This window comes from Podarcis filfolensis, assembly GCF_964270895.1.
Source record: "Podarcis filfolensis genome assembly, chromosome: 13".
Classification (NCBI taxonomy): Eukaryota; Metazoa; Chordata; class Lepidosauria; order Squamata; family Lacertidae; genus Podarcis; species Podarcis filfolensis.
In genome coordinates this window covers 31063703-31088664 of record NC_139615.1, presented here as the reverse complement: position 1 = coordinate 31088664, position 24962 = coordinate 31063703, and the positions used below count along the sequence as shown (strand labels likewise).

Sequence of the window (24962 nt, the reverse complement as noted above, 5' to 3'; positions counted from 1 at the left end):
CCAAAATTTTTAATTATCTTACAGTCCCTCCACAGTAATCCTGCTAGCGTTTTAACCTGTTGACAATGATTCTTCCAATATTCTACAAACGTTTTCCAATCTTCCTTAAATAGCCTTTCCTCTGGATCTCTTATTCTGTTGGTTAGGCTCGCCAATTCGGCATATTGCATCATTTTCATCTGCCACTGCTGCCCCCTCCATTTCTGGCCATATTCCATTCAGGCTGCCCCTTAGTTGCATAGAGAAACAGACTCCAGTTACGTAGTTTTAAGCTCAGGACTTAATGAATTTATGGAGGAGCCCTTTTTAGACAGTAATATGCATTGCTTCGCTTACTTCCAAATGTGGTGAGCTGGCCATGCTGCATTTGGGATCCCTCCTGCTCTTTCTGCTGAGCAGGACTCTGGACCTCTGCCTCAAAGCCCTGCCCTGACAGCTGAAGTTGGATGCATCTCCTCTCCCCTTTCTAAATAAGCTTATTGAAAGAAGCAGCGTGGACAAAAGTGAAAGATGTAATCCTTTCAAAACAAAAACATGTTTCTAGTTCTTAAGGTACAGGGCAGTGATTTTCAAATGTTGTTCTGGGGAAGACTGGGGGGCCCTTAGAAGCCTATCAAAGCTTTCTCAGTAAGAAGGATCACTGACGGTGGAAATGTCTCCAAGAAAGATTGCCGAATCACTACCCACAAGCAGCACTTGAAGAATTCAGTTCCCGTGGGAACTGAATTCCAGTGGGAACTGGCTTAATCCACATCTCCTGGACTTAAGTGAGGATCAGAACATAATTATCCTTCAAATTTCACACTTCTCCCCAGTCTCCAGTGCAGTTCTTGGCTCAAACTATCGCACCAATATGTGATAACAATGCATATGTTAGGATACATTTAGAAATGCATACATTTGATGCATACAAATGATGTATTTAAATGTGAATTTTGTGCAGATTTTTCAAAGCCAAAGGCAGCTTAATAAGGCAGGGTGGGTTTATGAATGAACACATGCAAAACTGGGTATTAGTGTCAGGGTTAGTTAACATGGTGCCATGGGGCTGATGGGAGATGTAGTCCACAATATTTGATCTTATTTAGTTAGTTAAAAGCATTTATGTATTGCTTAGTTCTTTAATATATATAAAAAAATCTCTGCAGTCTAAAAAACAACCAATGCATCATGAAAGCATTAAAACAGAAACACAACCTCAAGCCAGCAAAACAGAAAAAAAACCATACCCTCCAACATCCCACAGAGGAAAATTGGGACGTGTGTCTTTCGGGGCTGCGCTCTAGTGAGAACCAAAACAAGCTATCTCAGGGTTCAACCAGAAACCGGGGTGGCTTCTGTAATTCCGGGATGTCCCACTCAAATCAGGACAGTTGAAGCGCACGGAAAAACCGCGAACACATGAAACAGAAACTCAGAAGGTTCAGAGATTTAAAACAGGTTCCAGTCTTATGGGTCAGGGAAAGCCTGCGTGAAAAGCTAAGTCTCTACAAGACATCTGAAGCCACTTATGGCTGCTGCTTCACATACGACATCTGGAGGGCATCCTATTGGTCTGTGCTATACGTTATGAATGCTGACCAGATGGATTGCGTACCCGTTGAAGTTTCAGAACCATCTTCAGTCCCACGCAGAGCAGAATGCAATAACAGTCTCGTCTAGATGTAAGCAAGGCACGTGGGTGTAAACTGAGGCAAGCTCTGCTTTCTCGAGACAGGGTCACAGCTGGTGAACCAGCCTAAGCTGGTAAAAAGCATTCCCAGCCACCAAAGGCATCTGCTCCTTCTCCATAGACATGTGCTGAGCCTGGGAAAATCCCAAAGCCGCAGCCTTGAGGGGGAGTGCAGCCCCATCCAAAACTGGTTGCAAACCTCCATCCAGATGAGTCGACTTCCTAACCCAGAGTACCTACATCTTTTCTAGATCAAGCTGCCATTTGTTTGCCCTGGTCTGTTCCAAAACCGTCTCCAGACACCTGCTCAGGGTTTCCAGTGCCTCGCTAGGATTAGTAAATGGGAAAGAGAGGAAGAGCTAAGATGGCAATCTACCTCAAGCCTGAAGATCATATCTCCCAGCAGTTCCAAGCAAATGTCAAAAACCACAAGGGACAAAACGGAACCCTGATGTACCCCATTCCACAATAAATGGCTAATGTAGAAGAGCCCACCTCCTTTGCAGATAACTATGGGAAATATGAACATTGTCATCTCTTTTTCCAGATTAAATCTAAACGTTTATGTTTCCTACCATAGGGCACGTGTAGTGGATCTTTGGTAGGAGTGTGAAGGGGGGGGTGAATGCAAAGGGAACGTTGGCATAAGGGTACAATGTCACTATTTTCAGGTATTTTCACATTCAGGATGCACAATTGAAGTTGACTCCCTTCTGCATCAAACCCATTTCCCCACCCAAACTGGACTGGTTTGTTTGTTGCTTATTTATTGTTTGTGATAAGGACAGGGAGACATGGGGTAACACCTCCTTGGTGCAACGTTGTAGAAATCAAAGCAAAACAAATCAGAATGAATGCTCAATAAATAGCCGAGGTCAACTAACCTCCGTGCAGACTTTGTGCAAACAAATCAGGATGGAAGCTCAATAATAGCAGGTCACCTGGAAATGACCTAAGTCTGGAACTGGGAGCAGGGACGGCCAGCGTGGGGCTGATTGCCTGACAAAGGCAGAGGCTGGAAATGCTGCCAGAGACACACTGCTGGATGCGGCTTAGGAGCTCAAGGGAGATCAATCTGATTCCAAACGAGAACCTAATGTGCAGCCATCATATCGGCTTCATCTTGGTGACTAAGTGTGTGATGATGGGAAAGCCAATGTATTTCCAAGTGTACATTCTAAACATCCCAGGTTATAATTCCAGCGCGCGCACACTCCAACAGATCTGAAGATCAGTATTTACATTTTACAGGCCCCATAGTCATAGATCTAGGCACACGAGAATAATGTTGCGTGACTATCTCCTCCTGCACTACTCTCAGCTGATAATGTGCTCTGCAAAATAAGTAAATAAAAATGAAATCTGAATATCTACTTTGTGGTTTTGCTAACAAAAACTGCTGCAATGTGAAAGTTTGATTTGCATATACTTAAGGCATATTATACCTGCATGTTGGTGAGTAAAGATTGGGTAAGCCGCTAAATCAAACAATAATTTGCTTTGATTTTACAGTGGTACCTCGGGTTACATACTCTTCAGGTTACATATGCTTCAGGTTACAGACTCCACTAACACAGAAATATTACCTCGGGTTATGAACTTTGATTCAGGATGAAAACAGAAATTGTGCTCCGGCGGCGCGGCAGCAGCAGGAGACCCCATTAGCTAAAGTGGTGCTTCAGGTTAAGAACAGTTTCAGGTTAAGAACGGACCTCCGGAATGAATTAAGTACTTAACCCGAGGTACCACTGTATTAGTAGTAGCAATAGGCCCATTTTTGTAGGCCCTTGGGAGTTTTGTAGACATGAGCCTACAGTATCTAATGGTTAAGCCATGAACACTGCCTGCTTCAAATTTTGGAGGAGGGGATGTTGGACTTTCATTGGTTTCGAGGACTAAAAATCCTTTCTGGGTGTCAAAAGGGGAATGCTCTACCATGAGTCAAGGTGAAGTGGCTGCTTCCAGTAGCAGATTTTTACTGCTCTGATAGATAGAAGAATGGGAGGCAGAAACAGAACCTTCCCCTGTTCCTTCTTGTTTCAGTGGTGCTCACCCAGGGGGAAGTCTCCCAATGAATCCAAGCGCCATGCGAATTGGTGTGAGGGGGAATTGCCATTCCTGTCTCTGGCACTAGAGTTGGACCTTCCAGACTACCTCCACAGATCAGCTGATACAATCCCAGACCATTAGAATTTCAGATGTCTCGAGTAAATAGGCCAATCCACACGCTGCAAAGGAAGGCAAATGTTTAATCCTGCCTACTACTACAAGCAGTCATGCTTAGAGAAGCAGATGGATGCTAGTTTTAATTCAGGAAGACTTCTACCCTTGACAGGCTCTGGTATATGGTATGATTCTGGTCCAGCAGAAATAAAATCGCTGCCTCTTCCTGTCCTTGACCTCTAACTCCTGGCCTTATTCCCTTTCTCACCCGTCTTAGGCCTCCCTGATGAATTTCAGTCTTCTTTTAAACCCGCGTGTCGCTTAGGGTAACAATTAATCCATCGTATGCTTACAACGCTCACCATTTTGTCAGGATTATCCCGATTAACCTAGAATTAATCCCGATCTCAGCATTAACAAGATTACTGTTAAAATCGGATTAGTGGGGAAGTTGTACCCCCTTGGCTAATACGTGTGGGGTGAAAAGCAGGGTGGGCGGGTTTAAGAGAAGGGTGTGTGTCTGCATGCAACCCACCCACGGAATGCAAGAGAAGGAGATGAGCAAAAGGCCTTCTTAAGTTGTCCACCCAGAGCAAGGGCCTCAGCTATTTCTGCTGATTAAATCAGCTGCCATGTGCTAGGAGCTGCACAAACATATTTTGATTCAGGTTTTATTTCTTATCTATTGCCAGCATTTCCCCGCCACCTTTCAGATCCAAAGTTCTCTTACCAAAGGCGGCCTGTGCACAATGTGAAAATGTGAAAATACAGGCGTCACCAACTCTTCAAGGATGATAAAAAAAAACCTAAAGCAACACTCTAGAAAGGCTTGATCAGTCCAGCATTGCAAGCCCAGTACGAAAATGTAAATCTGAGACATTCAAGTATATAAGCCAACCTGGTGTCCTCTGGATGACGTTGAACTCTAGTCCCCATCAGCCCCAGCCAGCATGGCCAATGGTCAGGAATGATGGGAGTTGGAGTCCAGCAAAAACACCTGGAGTGCACCATTTTAAGCACGCCAAACAATAAAAGATCCAACACAGCACCTTTAGCTAGGGATGGGATAAATTCAATTCCGTTTGCATTTCAGGGCAGTGCAGTTCTAATTAATTCACACCAGGGTGGATTTGATTTATATCAAATTGATTTAAATCACGATTTAAATCACTAGTCAGTAAGACTAGAATGAAATCACTAGTCAGTAAGACTTGATTTAAATCATTTTTTAACGGAAAGACTCATTCTTGCTGGTATAATCTTAATATTTACAACCAGAAGAAGGTTTCATTTTTGGAATAATAAATTTTCGGAGTAGTTCTTACAGTTATATCAAAAATTACTGATTTGGTTATACTATTAGAAATACAAAGACATTATGAAATTATTGTTTATATTTGGACAACTTTTCTGCTGTACATTATTGGAAGGAGAAAAATAATCATTTCCTTAAAAACAATGTAAACAATTTATTTAACTAAAACAATAACATTATAGCATATGTATCCATGTTTGTTAACTGATGTGGTTAAGCGATTTAAATTTTTTTTAAAAAAAACTTAGACTGAGTTTTAGCACACATGAAAAACTTAAAACAAATCCTTATTTCCTGATGAATACTCTTTGGACTATAATGTAACTTAAATAGAAAACTATCTTTAGGAATATTTTTCCTCCAAAAGCATTTTATTTTAAAAATCAGATTTAAATAAAAAAATCCATTTTTTTTATTTTAATTTTTTTAAATTATTGATTTTTATCCACTGATATAAGTAAAAAAACTGCTCCTTTTCCCTTATGGGGTACCCAAGAGCCCATATAGAGTCCTTTCGTAGGTTTTCAATCGGTAGGAGAAAATAACAGAGACCAACCAGAGAATATTGAGAAGCAAAGCAGCTAGTAAGCCTGATCTTTATTAACTGTTGCAACAGGGTGCTCCCCCACACGCAGGAGAGAGGAGGAGGACCCCGAGCCATGTGCACAAGCCCTTATATAGACATTTTAAATTGCCCGCCTTTGTGCCCAAGACCACCCCCAGAAACATCATACATACATCACAGAAGGGGTGTAGCCCAAGACCACCCCCCAGAAACATCATACCTACATCACAGAAAAGGCGGTCTACAAAAGAAATCTGAGTGCATTGTTTATCTCCTGTCTGGCAAATTACCTGATTGCATTATCTGGGTTTTGGCCACTCTTTTGTTATTATAACTACTTAATTCCTGAATCCAGGTCACAGATCACAGGCTCACACCCTGTTCATATCTTGAATGTACCCTTAAGACAGGATTTGTGAGGAAAGAGACAATGGGGAGGTTTCCCACTTTGACCTTGCAGAGAAATATTTGAGGTCAATTTGTTCAGGACCTTTTCTGTGGGGGTTTCAGACATGTGGTTTATATATACAGTTATGAACATTATATATATATAGATATATAGATATAGATATAGATATAGATATAGATATGACCTTAAAATTCTTATAACACCACCTTGTTTCCCCATTTCCCAAGCAATGTGTAAAGAATCTTTTGAAATCTTTCCCCAATTTTGAAATGCAGTTCTTCAGTCAAGAATTGTTTGCAAAAATGCACGCTAGGGTTAAATGTGTAGCTCAGCACAGTTAAGAATCTTCCCTACGACCAGGAACCCTGTGCAATCTGGTCTCCTGATGGACAGAGATGGACAGAGATCCTTGCGTTGCAAGGGGTTTGGACTTGACCCTCAGGGGCCACTTCCAACTCGACGATTCTATGGTTTATGAATCAAGTTCAGCTGAGAAGAGGACGACAATCCCCCTGCACAACTTTGGGCTAAATGCATGGATATCAGGAGAGGATGTGGGCAAAGTTGGCATGTGTGGGGATCAGGGCTGGATTTAGGTTTGCTGAGGCCCTAAGCTACTGAAGGTAATGGGGCCCTTTATATGTCCAGCTGTCCTTTGTCAACAACAAATTGTAGCTGTTTTTTGTGTTGAATTTATGCTATATGGTAATTTATGGACCTAATAGGTATCTAAAGCCATTTGCACATGTTGATACACAACCAGTCCATGCAGAATGGGACCCCTGACCGTTAGGGTCCAGTTGTGACCGACTCTGGAGTTGCGGCGCTCATCTCACTTTATTGGCTGAGGGAGCCGGCATACAGCTTCCGGGTCATGTGGCCAACATTGCTAAGCCACTTCTGGCGAACCAGAGCAGCGCACGGAAACACAATTTACCTTCCCACCAGAGTTGTACCTATTTATCTACTTGCACTTTGACGTGTTTTCAAACTGCTAGGTTGGCAGGAGCAGGGACCGAGCAACGGGAGCTCACCCCGTCGTGGGGATTTGAACCGCCAACCTTCTGACTGGCAAGCCCAAAAGGCTCAGTAGTTTAGACCACAGCGCCCCCCGCGTCCCTTATGCAGAATGTAGGCACCCTATATACAGAAATGAGCAAACCAGTAGTATTTTAGAGAGCAGGCACAGCCCATTACTTACATCATAGAAACCTACACAAAACACTGTTGCTGTATGTAGGTTTTATTTTGTTTTTTATCTTATATTTTGGAAATGTACATCCAGATTTTCTTTTCCTTTAATTTTTTGGGGGGGTCGCCAAGAGAGTGGGGCCCTAAGCTATAGCTTGTTTAGCTTATACATAAATCTGGCACTGGTGGGGATGTTATAGAGGCAGGGTCTGTGTGCCCACAAGCCTTACCCATTTTGGGGGCCTGTCCCTCACACATCCTTTTGAAGGCCTGAAGCAGCCTTTACCTGTGGGAAGCACTGCCCTGCCCTAAAACACATGCCTTTACACATCGAAGGGTAATGAATAAAGGCTTCGCTTTGCTCAGGATGCTGAGTGAATAAAGACGGATGTTTCCCTCTCTCACAATACTAAGAGTCAGGGTCACCCAGTTAAAAAAAAAGGGGGGACAAAAGATTCAGGGCTAACAAAAGGAAGTGCTCCTCCACACACTGCGTTACTGAGGATTTGTTGCCATAAGAGTTAGTGGAAGCCTCCGGTAGCTTAGATGGCTTCAAAAATAAAGAAAAGACCTGTTCACGGAGAAGTAGGTCTACTAATGGCTTTGAAGCAAGGCAGCTAAATGACACCCTCCATGCTCAGAATCAGAATACGTTGAGCTGAAGAGAGAGACAGCCGTTGCTGAAGGTTGATGATGGGTTTTGTGTATTATTCACACATTTCCTTTGTCCCACTGTCACCTGTGCTAAACAGGTTTTTGGGTTTTTAACAGCAGAACAAAAGCATCCTGTTTACCGGAGGTGAGGGCCTCAGCTCAGCGACAAACATTTTTTGTCCCCAGCATCTCCCGATAAAAGCTGGGAAAGCTTCCGGGTCTGAATCTCTATCAGTGTAGGGCAGATTCCTGCACTCCTGCTGATCTCACTTTCACACTACCTGCAACTCTTGGGTGGGGTGGCAGAAGGATGTGTCTCCAAGCTTGGAGTAACAGATGCTGGAGGCAAGCAGCAAGGCATGGCTGTCTCTGTGAGGCTCTGCTTGTGAGCATCCCTGGCCCACTACTGGAGGCAAAATGCTGGGCCAGGTAGACATTCAGTGCCTATTGGTTGTTATTATGCTCTCTCTACATATAAGGTACAGTACTAGGTGTACATAGCTATGGGGAAGGGACACACACACACACACACACACACACACACATAGCCCTGCATAGTCTATCGTGTGAAGAAGGCCTTCTGGCAGTTCCCTCACTGCGAAAAATGAAGCTGCAGGGAACCAGGCCAGAGAGCCTTCTCGGCAGTGGCGCCCACCCTGTGAAACGCCCTCCCATCAGATGTCAAGCAGATAAACAACGATTTGACTTTTTGAAGGAAGCTCTGTTCAGGGAATTTTTAAAAATAGTTGATGTTGTGTTGTGTTTTTAATAATTTTGTTGGTTGCAGCCCAGAGTGGCTGAGGCAACCCAGTCAGATGAGCGGCATATAAATAATAAAATTATTAGCATTGGTATTAGTATTATTACAAATATGTCTTTTGCACATCTTGCAAAACCCCTACCTGATAAGATATGAGTGAGGACTCTGCATGGACCTATTTTATGTGTAGTCTTTACACGTGATGGTATCATTTCCATAAGCTATGCACAGACAAACACTTGTGGAGAAAGTGTCACGTGTGAATCAGCCTTTAGAGGTTGAAGTGAGATGAGACAGGACTCTCCCACACTGGCCTTTTGCCCTGTGCTTTCTAGGCTTTAAAGCTCAGTGTCTGGGCATTTTATTTTTTGCCTCGCCACTTTCCCCAGGAAAACCCGCTCTTTAAGTTTGAATCAGAACAAATGGCAATTTGGGTTTCCCGCAGATTGCCTTTTGCTCCGATTCAGTGGCAAAGAGCCAGGGTTTTCACCAAGAAGGGCAAAGATAGCCTGCTTGGACACAGAGTTTTAAGGTGCAGGCCTGTGTTTAGAAACATGGCACTAAAGGAAATCTGAATGAGCCCACAGAGTCAGCACCCCAGACAAGATTAGGGTTCAGGTGGCTTGGTTAACCTTTTTCCCTTCTCCAAGAAGGTATTTTACAAAACCATACACAAACACACATACACACCTCTGAAAGCTCTTGCTCACAATCTCAGGTGTGCTGTAGCTGTTCAGAAGAGCAGAGAACAAACGCAGCCTGCACATGCTCAGATGCACTGTTTTGATTGGCTGTTTTCAAGTTAAGTCAAAAAGTTCTGGTGATGAAGCTTGGCTTGAATTATGCCCTGGTTGCCAGGCTTAGCAAAACGCAACCTTTCATTCAACTACTCAGAGGGCAAATTCCGCAACAGCAGCAACCGCAGAAGCAACAGCAGCACAGAAGGCACAGATGTTTCTCAAAGCTGCTGGCAGGCCTGGCCTTCAGGGCGCTGGCTGCGTTTTGGCAGAGGATTACAGCAATAAGCCTGCCTGACATTTGCCTGACTTGGTAGAGCAAATATCTCTGATGCTTGCAGCGCCGGTTCGGCAAACTCCCCAGCCTGCTGGAGGAAAGCAAACAAAAGAGACCCACACAAGGTAAGAAGAAGCTGCTGTCTCCGCTGAGGCCTTGGCCTGCTAAGGCTTCAGAGCTGAAGGCAGTTTGGTGCTTAAGGTGGAAAACCCAAAAGGTATCTTCTTTCCTAGTACTCACTATGGAATGAAATCCATTGGGAAAATCTCCTACGAAGCCCTAATTGAAATGAGCAGCAGCCACATTTCAATAAAGAAGTGTTCCTCTGGGCATGGACAGAATGCATTCCCTGAATCAAGGAGTAACAAGGTCTGGCTTTACTCAGGTATGAGATTTGAGGTTCCACTAAATCAGAGGTGGGGAGCCTGTAACCTTCCAGATGTTGTTGGATTCCGGCTCTGATCAGCCATAGGCAGCATGATCCAGTGGTCAGGGATGATGGGAATTGTAGTCCACCAACACCTTGGGGGGGCATAGGTTCCCCATCCCTGCACTAGGGCTCAGCCTTCAATCCTGTTGTTAATATCAGGGCTAAGATGCGTAGTATAACAACAAAGAAGACAGTGCCTCTGAGGAACACACAGAGCACTTTTCACAAGCTACAGCTCACAAGTAAACTTTTTAAGATTCTGAAAATAAGTGTGAAAGCATAATGTGAGGTTTGCAGGCAGAGATCTCACTGATTTCCAAAGTGGCTGTTGGTAATTCAGAAACCAACTGAAATCTGTGTGTGCGTGCGTGCGCAGACACAAAAGCAAATCATCAAGAATAATGCTCTCAACTATTTTAGCATGCAAAGGAAATGGTAAGTTGTTTTTTTAAAACAAGAATTGACAGTTACTAGTTCTAGTGTCCCGCATCATCTTCCCTTCTTCTGTTGCTGAGGATGCAGTTGCTAGGTTACCGAAGGACCACTGAGTACCAAGCAGGAGTGGGTGATCGATGGCAGAATTTGCAACGGGACAAAGAGACCAGAAATTCCTCTGACAATTGTTGCTGAGGGAGCGGTGCTGATGGGAGGGTGGACAGCTAAGCTGTGCGATGTGTGGCAGAGCCTCAGTCAGGCAATAAGCTGGGAAAGAGAAGCACATATCTGTGGCACAGCAGGGAGGGATGGGATATATGAAACTACATGTGGTATGGCATGACAACCCAAATCAGGTCAGGCAAGATCTCTACAATGTGGAGTTAGGTGGTGATTTAAAGCATAGCATGGGCAGAATGAGCAGCTTTATTTTTTAAACAAAAACCCTACACTAAAATTTGCATTTAAACACATAGGTATTTCAAATATGTTTTCTCTATTTAAAAAATGCACATTACTAAGGTTATTTCCTCTCAAAATAGGCTGTTCCTAGATGCATTTTCTCTAAAAATGCACATTTTAAAATGCATTTTATTTTTTATTCGAGAACTCTCAAATCTGGCACAAGTAAGAATTCTGTGGAACCTGAAAGCTTGCACACTCATCAAATTATACAGGTATTTTATAAGGTATTTGGCTTACATGGTATTTCCTATGCTATGTGTCACGGTATTGCCGGAGAACGCAGGGGAGGAGAGACAAGCAGCTTTTCTTGCGGAGAGCATTCTCAAGCCATCACACTATGGGATCAGCACAGCAACTAACATAATTTCCTGAACTGCAGTCTTCTAAGCCCGAAGTCTGGAAGCCACACTTACACACAGGCAATGACAGAATCACAGAGTAAATTAGCTTAGGTGTTGTGAACTTCGCTCAAAGAAATCCTGGGGAGTCGAGCTATATCTCTCATACCGACAACTCGCTCACCCTCTACCAAACCAAAGCAGTTTTATTTGGCTAAAGCAAAAAAAGGAGCATGCCAAGCACGACACAGTTCACCCTGATACTCACTCCTCTATTATCACACTGAGATCATGCAAAATTGATTTGTGTTATACTTTGGGTATGTTTTCACTGAAGCAGTAAACTTGTGTCTGAGGGGCACTACTTGAGACTGGCACATGTACTGGTCCTCAAAACACACACACACACACACACACACACACACACACACACACACACCCCACCCTGTTAAGGAAGAAACTAGGCTGGAACCCTTTTCCTGAACGTATTAATTTTCTGTGTGCAGGGAATCTCTTGTCTGGAGATGGAACATTCCAAAATTTGATTCCCCCATCTGACCTGGTATAAGGCAGCTTATGGAGTTCAGATTTTGTTTTTCTACCACAAAGGACACAATCTGGCTTTTCTGCACACAAATTCTGGAAGTACAGGTGGCAAATACTTTGTGATAATTCCCTCACACACACACACAACACACACACACACACACACACACACACACACACACACACACTATGGTCTACAGGGTCATCCCATGCTGGAATGTGTATATATGTGTTTTGCAGGTCTTTGCTAGAGATTACCTGAAGGAGCCCTGTATACCCGAAGGAGCATCTCCACCCCTATCATTCAGCCCGCAAACTGAGTAGGGTCCACCGCCCTGGCTATACTCTCTGCACTGCCCTAAAAAAGAACAACAGTTTTTAAATAACTCCTGCTACTCTGAGCTGATGGCTCTCCTCTTCGAGTCTAAGGAACTGGCCACGATTCCTATCCCTTCTTGCCAAACTACCAAAAAGGAAAGATTAATTCCTGGTGTACAAAACAGGGTTGGCCTTACCATGCATCAACAGGACGCAGTTGCTTCAGGCAACGTATTTCAGAAGAGCTGCCATTTTTATTTATTTATTTATTGCCTTTACGTGAGGCTTTTTTTTTTTTTTTAAGCTGAAAGGAAATCTAGACCACAGCATCATTTTGACTTCTTTGGGCCTCAGGCAGCAAACCATCTAAGGCTGACACCAGCGTTGCAGGATCCCTTCTTTTCCCCTTCCGCGGCTGGGGAATCTGGGAGCAAAGCTCGCTTGGAGGCAAACCACATTTTGCATCTTAAAGTGATTTCGTGCAAGACAACTACTAAAGGAGTGAAGGCTTGAGAGCATTTTGAATCATCCCTAAACTCTTTTGATCATTCTCCCCCACCCTACTGGGTCTTGACACCTCTCCTGGGAGATGCTGGCATTCCCTACTTTATTGTTTCCTGGACCCCCTCCCTGCCCAATCTCCTAAACCGATCTTGCTAAACTAATCTTGCTAAAGTGCCACATAACTATTATTATTTTTTACCTTACACACAGATTGTTCCTGAAATTTTTTTCTGGATGTATTGATTGGGACTAATTAGCTGTACGAAAGACAGAAACTGCTGAGCTGACGTGGCCGTCTGTATGACTTTGTCAGAGCCAGTTAAAACTTAGGCGTAAATTAAGGATGCGGCTGTGCTGCACATTGCCACGGCGCATTTAATCTTCATCCTCTGCTGAAATGAAGCCTAAGTGGTCATGTCTGCATTTCCTCACACTGCATTCCGCTATCGCCCAGCCATTCACCTCCGCTGCCAACATTTAAATTGCAGAATTGAAGGCGTCAAGGGATCAGGCATTTTGCTTTGAAAACCTTGTAGAACACTGCGTATATTGATGGTGGCCATATAAATTATGATTTTTTAAAACTGGTTTGAAATGTGATTGGTTGTCATGCCTTAGAATCTTGAGAATTACAGTTTTGTGGGAATGCTGAATGCTTTTTTGGGGAGGTGCATGGGGTGTTTGGAGAGGGGTAGTACCTCTGGCTGGGTACATGTCATGCTCCTTCTGGGCAATTTGTTTACCATTGGTCCTGCCCTCAGCTCTCACCTGCGGCTCCTAGGAGAGCTCAGCACGCGACAGCAGCCATACCTGGGAGCAGCCTCAACTGGCCAGCTAAACCAGGTGAGGATAGCTGATGGGTCTCTAACCCTAGCTGTTAGGGACTTCCCCTGCATGCGAAGACAGGCTCTGGCGTATTAGACCAACAGTGGGTTCAGTAGTCAAGAAGGCAGCTTCTGCACATGCTGTAGAAGTGAGGAGTAGATGCGGCTTGTCCACCTGGAAAGGGAGCCCATCTGGAAGAAGGAAAACTCCAGTCCTAAACCTCAGATATCTTACAGAGAAGGAGTGGAGCCCCTAAGGCAGTTGAACGCCTCCTTCTGGCAACTCCTGCAGCCAAGCTGGTGCCAAACGTATTGCTCTACTTTCCTTTGGACCACATCAGCAAGGCTGAGAGGAGGGATGGGCACCGCAGGATGTGGAAAAACTGTTTCAAGATGTTGTGAGGTTCACAGAAGGATGGGTAGAGATGCTTAACTCATTTCTTACGAAACATTCTTCTCTGAACCTATTGCCTTCCCCAAGCTTCTTTTTCCTTTTGTGTGTGTGTGGGGGGGGGGGAGGAAATAGCATTTGGGGGCAGAGGTGTGTGTGTGTGTGTGTGTGTGTGTGTGTGAGAAAGTGAAAGTGAAATATATATATATATGGCTGGTGGGGGAACAAGGTTAAGCTTCCCCTTCTCATCTGGCAGCCTCCCAAGGCTGTTTTCATTTTTAAAAAAATCTAGAGCAGTGATGCAGTAAGGTAATTTTAAATTCTGCACTTAATGGTCTTATTAGTTCAGCCTCCCACCCCCATCCTTGGATGGAAATGTGCATTGCTTCAGAATATAATAAGCCAGCCCTGCTGCTCATTCTGCAGAGTGGGGGCATGGACCTCGGTCCTAAAGTCCTGCCCTGATGGCAGCATGAAGACAAATATGCAAATACGCCATCTCCATGGGACCTCTCTTCAACCCTTCCACTTAAGCGTGGCCACTTACAAATTGCAAAAAAAAAAGGGGGGGGGGAGACACAGATTTGCACAGAATTCACTTGTGCCAATTTCTATTTACAGATGCAAATGTGGAGGTAATTAATATAATTTAAATGGGGATACAATACCTCTCTCCCCAATCTCCCCCACAGAGGCATGTCTGGCACTTTCACTAGTCAGCTTTTGGTGAATGTGGAAAAACCCCAGTCTTTGCTCTGGCCTTTGACACCTGAGATATGTGTGTGTTTGGGGTGCACCCAATTCCTGTGACTGCAATTGATTTTAATTGTTTTTAATACTGAATTTTAAACTGCTGTAACCTGCTCAGGGAGAATTGTAAGGTTCTGCGCTTAGACAGGAAGAATCAGATGCACAAATATAAGATGGGGTAAACCTGGCTTACTGGCAATATATGTGGAAAAGGATCTAGGGGTCTTGGTGGATGACAAGCTTAACATGAATCAACAGTGTGATGCAGCAGCAAAAAAAGCTGGTGCTATTCTAGGCTGCATCAACAGAAGCATAGTGTTCAGATCAAGGGAAGTAATAGCACCAATCTAATTTGCCTTGGTCAGACCACCCTGGAATACTGTGTTCAATTCTGGGTTCCACAATTTAAGAAGGATGTTGCTGGAACGTGTGCAGAGGGCAACCAATGTGATCAAGGGTCTGGAAACCAGGCCTTATGAAGAACAGTTGAAGGAGGTGGGTATGTTTAGCCTGGAAAAGAGGAGACTGAGAGGAGAGACAATAGCCACCTTCAAATATCTTAAGGGCTGTCACACGGAAGATGGAGCAAGCTTGTTTTCTCCTGCTCTGGAGGGCCCAGGACTCAAACCAATGGCTTCAAGTTACAAGAAAGGAGATTTCGACTAAACAGGAAGACCTTTATGACAGTAAGGGCTGTTTGACAGTGGATCGGACTTGGAAGCTGGAGGTTTTTAAGCAGGGGTTGTGTGGCCATCTGCCTTTGATGCTTTAGCTGCATTGCAGGGGGTTGGACTAGATGACCCTTGTGGTCCCTTCCAACTCTACAACTCTACGATTCTAAGCTCAGGTGGTGATTATTGAGGGGCTACTCCAAGGCGCCAGCTGGCCTCCCTTCTTATGGTTCTTCAGCTTTAAACTGGACTTGGATGGATAATCCTTCAAACAGAGGACTCCTTCCAGCAAAATTGGGGCCTCTGTAATATAGGACCCAGGGGCACCCTACTCTGGGTATTGGCAGGCTTTTTTCCAGGGTGGCGGGAGGCAAAGGAAAACACTGAAACCGAGAACAGGCTACATTTTCACACCAAGAGAGAAAAAAAACAGAGAGAGAGAGAGAGAGAGAGAGAGAGAGAGAGAGAGAGAGAGAACAGCCCCTGTATATTTTGTCTCTTAGCTTAGGTGCTAGGAACCTACTCTTTTTAAAAAGGGTGCGAAGATTATGTCTAATCTGGAAGGGCAACGTTCCCCCTTTTCTCACTTGTGGACACCCATGCACCCCGTTTAAAATTCCAGTTCACACTTCCAGATGCTGCAGCACCTTCCTGGAGCCCCCCTCCTCCATGCTTGAGGAGGCTAATGTGAGAAACAGCTCATAGAAACAGGAGATCTGGTGCAAGGAAGAGAGGGCAAAAGCCAAAGAGACCTCCCCAATCCCCTCCCCAAACCTGTGCACACCGTACAGAAAAAAATACAGAGAAAAGGGTGGGGAAGCGCATGCAATTTTCCTTTAAACGAAAGCGTTGGGTGTGGGTAAAAATTGGAAGTACTGACCTTAAAGCTCCAGTAGTTTGGTTGCTAACAAACAAACAAAAGAAAGGAAAAGAAAAAAGAACAAAACAAAAAAAAAACAGAACAAAAAAATACCATTAAGATTTCTGTTTTGAGCAAACAGTTGACTTTAAACTGCGTGAGGCGTTACTGTTTTTAAGTTGGTTTGTTTAAAGTCCCCTCCCAATGGTGTTTTTTTATATAAAGAAAAGAAAAGAAAAAGAAACAAAACAAAAAAAAGCAATGGATTTGCTAAAATGGATAGGTAAATTAGGTTGGGTGTTCTGGAGGAAGGCTTTCAAACAGGTAGAGATGCAGTGGTACCAAAGTGAGACTTCACTGCAAGTGGATTCCTCCGCCCTTCACACACACACACAAACACACACACACACACACACACACACACACACGTGTCAAGGATCTTTTAAAGGAAGGTTGGGGGCAATATTAATACCAATAAAAAAAGTGCTTCATCTTTTAAAAAAAGAATGAAGCAAATATTATGCAAATTAGGAAACATGGTACAGAAGCAGTTGCTCATTCTGCATAATTTGATTCCTCTGCCTAAAAAGTTAAGACTCTTCAAAGAAGGTTTGCACCAGGTGGCTGGGCTGTGTCCATCACGGTCATAAAGTCATCTCCTTGTAGCAAGACAGGGTCAGCCCCTGCCCTGTAAAAACACAGTCTAAGCAGATTTAAGAGTGAAATCAACAAAATGTATGCTAAGTACGTGTCACTTTTGGTTCTATACTTATGTTCACACCAGCTAATAGCGTAAGATCCTGTCCCACCACCTAATGCAGGGTTGGGAACCTCAGACCCAGGTGGGCAAAACCTCGCTCCCTGGCCCCTGGGACTCTCCCAGGCCACACACCCTCACCCCAGGCCATGCCTGCTTTGCACTCTCAAGGCTGGCTCAGTTCACACCAACAGCTGTCACATGAGCTCTCACGCAATCAATCAGGGAAGAAGGTATTATAAAGCTACGGTGGCGACAACAAATCCAACCAACATCAAGCACCTTGGACATCCCATAATTCAGTTGGTTAGAGTGTGGTGCTGGTAACGACAAGGTTGCAGGTTTGACCCCCCTCCTCCATGGGATAGCTGCATATTCCTGTGTGGCTTGACTACATGATCCTCAGCATCCCTCCCAACTCTACAATTCTATAATTACCGTGGGAGAAATCCCCCACATGCTCAGCACACTCCCCACGGAAAATAATGGGGTTTCAAAGTGCTTCGCTTTGCCCGGATGGTGCCCAAGATCACCAAATCTCATGGGCCTGGGTGGGAAAGGAGCTCTCCTGCTGATTGCCAGTGGCATCGCAGACACAACAGGCGCCTGTGACATTTGTGCAACCTCATTCAACACAGCAATCACAGCGGACGAACCCTCTGGCTAAAGAACAGCATTTTCCCCAATACAGCACACGCACAGAGCACTGTGAAAATGCCACATTGGTCTATGAGAAACACAACCAGAGAGTGGGGGAGAGAAAGATATCAGAATTATGCTCTACAACAGTAGACTGGGGCAACTCTGGAAGCGGAGGTACCTAACGATTTCATTCTCTTTACAAGTCAAACTGTGGGCAAGCATTCTAACATGCCTTGGCTAAAATTTGGTAGGGTCTTCAGAAGCACAATAGAATTGATTTGCGAGCTGGATCATACCCAAGAGCCACTAACAGCTTGCCCCTAGCTTAGTGCATGAACTGAAGCAAACCTTTTCCTTCCTATCTAGTCGCCAACCATGCAAGTACGTGGCACTTGCAGAGTTCCATAAGTTCTCTGCCCCAAAGGAGCTTACAGTCCAAAATTTGATAAAAGGGAAAACAAAAAAGGGTGCTGAGGAATGTGAGAATCAAGTGAGCAAACGAGAACATGCTGTTGTCTGCACGGCGCACGTGTGTCTCAGAATGTGCCTCTATAGCTGCAAGGTGAGCTATTTACCATTTGTCCTGATTTGCTTACAGGGAGCAAAGAGAGATTCTACCTTTCCCATCATTATTAACACAACAAGTCTGGTCTTCTGGGGAAGCGGGCTTCTTGTCCAAGACTTCCCAATCAAGTGTCATTGCTGAATGTGAATTTGTTAGTGATGAGATTGGATCCCACTTGAAAATAGTAATAGCCTGGAAGCCCTAGAACAAAAGTGATGGTTTTGCCTTATTGTGGCTTTGTGCTAGAAGCCAAGAACCAGGGCAGAAATGTCCCCAAGTGCTCTGAGTTTGTAGAACTTGGAAGCCTGCACAGATTTCTGCCTTAGACCGAGCTTTGCAAATGATGGTTTCTGATTAACTGATTGTTACATATGTAAAAGAGAGAGAGGAAGTGTTGGTGGTAGGGAGGTACGGAGGTACCAAGAGCCTCTGGTGACCTCTCCTGCAGAAACAGGTTGATTCAACAAAGATTCAAAACCTTTCTGGTTGATAAATGCCAACTGGCCCAAATAAAGAGTTCATCCCACATGTTGTATGTGGCTCTAGGACCATAACAGCAGACTTTGACGTCTCCTAGAGAATACCAGATTTACTGTGTGATCCTATGGTTATCCACTCAGAAGTAAGTCATCCTAATACGTATGGGTAAGATTGCAGGGAAAATCTACAGCAGGCAAAGGAAAAGGCCAGCTCTGCACATCACCAAACCCCTCCTAAACTATGGAGTGATCTATTCAGAAGAAGAAAAAAATCATGTTGTACCTGAAGACGGCACCCCTTCAAAACACAGGTGGATAGCTGCTTGTTTGTATGTCCATGAAAAAAGACTCTCCTGCATGTAGAGCTGACCAAGGTTCAACAAAGCGAGTTACTGGGGCACTAGAAGGGCATATGCTTCTAGGCTATTTTAAGACATGTATTGTCAAATGGCAGTTTGCTTACATCTCTTGTGTTCGTATTCTTTGGCTTATGCTGTATGGAGCTGTCAATGGAGCGTACTTCCTTGCAGTCAGGTACCTCATTGGGAAAGATAGTGATTTGTTTGCACCCTGGACAAGAAAGCTTTCTATTTGCACTCTATGCACTGAATTACTGAAGGTGGGAGCATTCTTGCATGTGTGGGGGAAATCATGGACTCGCCCACATTGACAACAGCCAAACTAAGGGTAAGTCCATACAGCATTCCTGACTTGAAGCAAAATATGGGCTGAGGAGAGGCAGTTCTGCTTTAGCATTGGTGAGGACTGGGTGACTGAACCCTGGTTTAAGGATATTTGGCTAGGCTTAACAAGCTTGTTATTTGCCTCTTGGCAAAAATGTTGATCTCTGCAGTGGAACTCAGCTATCCCCCCACAGCTATCCAGTGCATACCCTTCAGTGCAGCTATTGGCATGGGAAATCAATTGCATTGCAGCAGGAGAGGGTGGTGATGACATCAGCAGAATATTTTTCTTTTTCAAAGGGAAAGCAGGAAGGAGAGGCACAATTAATATCACTCTGTTTGGATGGGAGAATCAAAGGGAGATAAGGGCATGTGAGTGGATTTGAAATGACAGCCTTATTAGCACCGATAAAAGCAAGGCAAACGGTGTGGAAAGGACGATATGAAGAATGACAAAGGCTGAGGAGTGGATTGCAACATGGAATAAAGTACAGCCACATGATTAAAGAACCACAGGCCAGCTAAGGTTGGCTTTTGGGCAGACTGAGCCAGAGCTATGGCCCAAAATCTGTCTCCGGTGCAACGACTTAAGGTCATGTATCACTGAAAGCTGAGAGAGAGAGGGCGCGCTTTTGAGCGTGTGCTAAATGCCATTCTTTAAAAGTGGGGATCTGCAACAAAATGTTGCTTCCGATCAGGGTTCCAGAACTCCATCCTTCCTCTCCAACTTTCGATTCCAGCCCTAGTCAGTCAGAATTCATGGCCACTGAGAATGCTCAGTCCTCATTGGACAAGTTATTTCCCCACCCCATCCCTTCCCTCTTTGGAGGGTTTTTGTTGTTGATGATCTAAATGTTCTTTTGCACCCCTGCAGATTTGGGGGCTGTACCAAGTCTGCTGAAACTTCCCTCTTATGCATGAATGGTTTGGTTCTGGCTATCTTAAGGACCCACACTCTGCTAATAAGTTGGCTTAAATTAGTGCATGTAAAATAGAAGCTGTCATGCTGGGAAAGAGGAAAGGCACATTCAGGGTAAGAGCATCTTGTTGTCTCCAATGGTGACCAGCCAGACACTCCACAGAAACCCATTAGTGAGCAAGATGGTGCTGGATATCCCTGTGTTGTTTTGGCCTCGAAGGTTTGGGAAGTAAGTAGACCCCCCACCTCAGAATAAAGGAGAAGCCATTCCCTCTGTGGGGGCTCCAGATCACCTGCCAAAACAGCTACTGGCCAAAATTTTGGCTTACCTTTTTGTAAGCACGGGAACGCTGTCCAGAAAACCACTTGCAAAGGCCATGTTAAGGCTCCAGCAGATTTCCTGCACATGTCCATACACTTTGATCTGACAGTTCTCCATTTAGAAAACCAGACATGCAAAGCCTGGAGTGGATCAGCTTGGATATTAACCCCCCTGCCCTACACGCTTGCTCTAGAAAGGAGAGTTTGAGGACCCTCGACATTTCAAAAGGGTGTTTTCTTCTTTGCAGAGAGCCTGGAGGTCACTCCCCACTCCTGCCACAGAATCCGACAGCATGCGTGCAGATGGTTTGGAATCCTTGCTTTGCTCATCAGTGCTGCACTGTAAGTTTCTCGAGTATCCACAATCCGCTCTCAAATTCTGGAGGGGAATCTGCGTCTCAGAAAATGGCATCCCGGTTCAGTGGGAACCTGATGTGACAGCAGGTGCAGTTCCCTGATAAGGCAGAGCAGTCAGGTTTCTCGATCTGTGGCTTCCCACCCTAGCAGTTCCCTGCTCCGTTCTCCCTGGTTTCCATTAAGCAACAGAGAGAGCCATGGGAACTGTGACCAGGAAGTGGCAAAGCTGATCAAATTTCAAGCACAGCCATGACAACAAGACCCAACAGAAAGAGGCTGAATGCAAAATTTCAAGGAGGCCGGCCATTCCTAGCTGTGCCTTTTAAGGGCACACATTTCAGTGAATTAAATACTGATCAGTTACCCATTAAAATGCAGTGCTCCCTACGTGAACTAATAATAATAGGGTTTGTTTGTTTGTTGGTTGGTTGGTTGGTTGGTTGGTTGGTTGGTTTATTATTAAGTACTTCCCACCCATTATTTCAACAATCCCCATAACAACCCTAAGATATGGGTCAGATAATTATCAGCAGCTGCAGCGTAACCCCATATCAAAATTGGGAGACTGAGAACAGATGCCCATGGCTACTTAGTGAGGTCACAGCTGAGAGGTGAGATCTGAACCATAGACAAGGAAGGAAACGGGGATTGTGTTTAGCTCCCATTAAGAATTGTTTCCACATCCATTCACCCCCAAAACCAGACTCTTAGTCACTATGAGACACCAGCTCTCAACATCAATTGTATGTAAAAATTGGACGCTATCAGTACATCCCAGCTAATTCCTCGCTCTTACAATCAGCTTAAACCCAACTATAATGAATTAGACTCAAAACAGAACATTATTCTATTATTTTTTTAATTAGTTAGGTGTTGTTGTTTTTTTAAAAAAATATCCTGCACTTTAGGAAAAACAAAAAAAACTCCCAGTGTGGCTTAGAAATCACTGCAACCCAGGCAATCCCTGCCTCCAAGCTTACAAGATGTGACACAACTCAAAAGGAAAATGAAGTGGTAGGGAGGAGGAAATAAGTAAACTCAGGTAAAAGTTCTTAATCCATTGATGCTCAGGTCAGAATTTGGCACTTCATGTCCCTTTTGCTTTAAAAATCATACTCCCACCCTTGCTTTTATATGTGACTGAGACAGACCCGGGTTTAAACAAAGCAGGTCAGCTGCTGTAATGCCTCATATGCAACTCTGAAATCACGGCATGAATAAAGGCTGCCTTCTGGCCTCTCCCTTGTCACCCCAATGAAGTCAACTTAGAATTCCAGAAGAGTTTCTTTCCCTCTCACTGGTCACCTCCAGCAGCTCCCTACCATAGCTCATTTGCTTAGATCCTCCTCTTGAGGCAGGGGTGATGAACCTGTGACCCTCCTGCAGATTGTTAAACTACAGAACCTGCTTCCACAAGACGTAGCCATGACGATACAGCTTGGATGCCTTTGAAAGAGGATTAGACAAATTTGTGGAGGATGAGGCTCTATCAAGAGCTACTAGCCAAGTTGGAGATGTTCTCGGAATACCAGTAGCTGTGAGTCTGCCTTGAATATCCTATCATTCAGCTTCATTAGGTGACCCCTGAGGTGGACTTTGGGCTTTCAAATTTTGGCAGCGCCCTGTGCGATGCCAAAATTTGATGCTCCCCCACCTCTTGCCTTCCGTTGTACATTGTTGTTGCAGTGCCCTCTGCGGTGCCCTCTCAGCTCAGTGCCCAGAGCCGGTGAACCGGTTGCACTCCCCTAAATCTGCTTCTGACCCAGGAGTGCCAACTTGAATAAAATTTGGGGGAGGCCCATGTAAGCCCCGTCCCACATAATCATACGGCATGGCACACACATACCATTTGACTGGCAATGCCTAGCAACATTGGGGGGACCTCAAATATTTTAGGGGGGGCAAAGAGACCTTGGCCCCTAGGAGTTGGCTCCTATGCTCTGACCACTGGTTTTAAATATTGTGAGAGAGGGAGAAACCTCAGTCATTCTCCCCTTAGACTAAACACTGCAACTTTTCTTCATAGGAGAAATGCTCCAAGTGGCACTTTGGCTGCACTTTTCTGTATGCCCTTTTCAACTCTAAAGGTAAAGGTAAAGGGACCCCTGACCATTAGGTCCAGTTGTGGCTGACTCTGGGGTTGCGGCGCTCATCTCCCTTTAGTGGCCGAGGGAGCCGGCGTACAGCTTCCGGTGGCCAGCATGACTAAGCCGCTTCTGGCAAACCAGAGCAGCGCACGGAAACGCCGTTTACCTTCCCGCCGGAGTGGTACCTATTTATCTACTTGCACTTTGATGTGCTTTCGAACTGCTAGGGTGGCAGGAGCAGGGACTGAACAACAGGCGCTCACCCCGTCGTGGGGATTTGAACCGCCGACCTTCTGATTGGCAAGTCCTAGGCTCTGTGGTTTAACCCACAGCGGACCCGCATCCCCTTTTCAACTCCACAGTAGCCTTTTTGAGATGCAGCAGCTTCTAAACTAAAACTGTATAAGGCATTCCAAGTGTAGCTGCCACACAGGTTTGAAGAGTCAAAATTGAGACATGAAAATGGGAAGCACAACAGTTAACATCCCATTCTCATGACCAGGACTAGGACCAGCTGAAAACTCTATGTCATTTTAAGCTGTATTTGCTCACTTTGCCTGTCCTCTTCAGATTTAAAAGCCAAGACTGTGTTTGTTCTTTTTTGGTTAACAGGATGACATCATGGAGCTATTTAGCCAATCAGGCTTAACTATATACAGACATCACTGAGGGCAAGTGAAGCCTATTCAGAGTGGAAGCAATTCTTCCTGAGTCAGTCACATGGGCAGCCCCAGCCAACGGAGAGTCACCAAAGGAACAGGATGATGTCATGATGCTGCAAAATGATCACGGGGAGGGGGGAGGGGGGAGATCACTCAGAGGTGGGTGCTTTTAACTTTAATGCTGCCCAAAATTGTTGATGAGAACAATACTGTTCAAATTGTTCATAAAAATAATACTGAAATCTACCTTACAGGGATCTTTTAAGGATTCAATGAGGTGACATATTCTGTCACTTTGTAAACTAAAGCACTATATAAATGCATTATTACTGCAGCTGCTACTACTACTGTTACTGCTGCTGCTGCTGCTGCTGCTGCTGCTGCTAGAGGAAACAAAGAAAACAGAAGGATCCAGCCACAAACACATTATCTAGAAAGCCCAAACCCAGGAATTAATTTCATCTCCCAAATATTTGCCTGTTCAGTTCTGGGGAGATGAAGCTTTGATGGAATCAGATGCTATGAAGCAGGTACCGCTCCATCGCATAGCCAGCTTGTGTTTACAGGGTGCCACAAGGGGACAAGGCATCCGCCAACCTGCAGCCATCAACACAGATGTCCCCCTTTTCTCCCCACCCACTTCCCTCCAGCCACACGCAGATCTACATCAATTGTTTTCAGGGAGCTGGGAAGTAGCAGCGCTGGATCATTTGTTGAAGGCGAAAACATCCTTGCGCTGCCTTTTTGTACACAGCAGCCGTGATCAAGTGCACCCGGGGCCACTAAAGAGCCTCTAAGCTGCTTCTCTCCCTCCCTCCCTCCCTCTCTCTTTTGAAGGAGCCCCTTCCAAAGCTTGCTTCCTCATTCCTTTCAGCAAATATTCCCAGCCTCGTCTGGTTTGCTCATCTGCTACCACCTGCCTCTTCCCCACTTCTCATTTCATAGAATCACAGAATCGTAGAATTGGAAGGGACCACGACGGTCATCTAGTCCAACCCACAGCAATGCAGGAATCTTTCACCCAACATGGGGCTCGAACCCTGGGATTAAGAGTCTCATGCTCTATTAGCTGAGCTGGTACGTATATCCTATTAAAACCTAGTTCCCTTTTTGCAGGACTCCAGCCTTCTCTCCACCTAGAATATACTGCAATCCCTCTGGGGCAGAGAATGAGATCACACAAATTTGATGCTCTACATGGGGGTGCTATATGGGT

General features: G+C 44.8%; 1 protein-coding gene and 1 long non-coding RNA gene across 21 annotated transcripts in view; one reads left to right on the top strand and one right to left on the bottom strand.

Moving 5' to 3' along the window:
* SRCIN1 (SRC kinase signaling inhibitor 1) overlaps positions 1–24962 on the bottom strand; it is a 321699-nt gene that overhangs the window by 95055 nt on the left and 201682 nt on the right. For 8 of the 19 annotated variants that reach the window (XM_083582373.1, XM_083582372.1, XM_083582374.1 and 5 more), the window contains one exon: positions 16296–16319. The exons of 6 other annotated variants lie outside the window; for them this stretch is intronic. In XM_083582373.1, coding sequence (XP_083438499.1) covers positions 16296–16319 — 24 coding nt within the window. Of the gene's footprint in view, positions 1–16295; positions 16320–20648; positions 21144–24962 lie in introns of those variants that run through there. 5 more of the 19 variants (XM_083582369.1, XM_083582371.1, XM_083582355.1 and 2 more) reach the window with 3 other exon arrangements.
* LOC310748191 lies at positions 10718–20986 on the top strand. 2 transcript variants are annotated; one of them, XR_014541182.1, is made up of 5 exons: positions 10718–10810; positions 11216–11285; positions 19248–19404; positions 20275–20433; positions 20889–20986. It is a non-coding gene; the product is annotated as an uncharacterized lncRNA (long non-coding RNA). The 2 variants fall into 2 exon arrangements; XR_014541181.1 differs by lacking the exon at positions 19248–19404.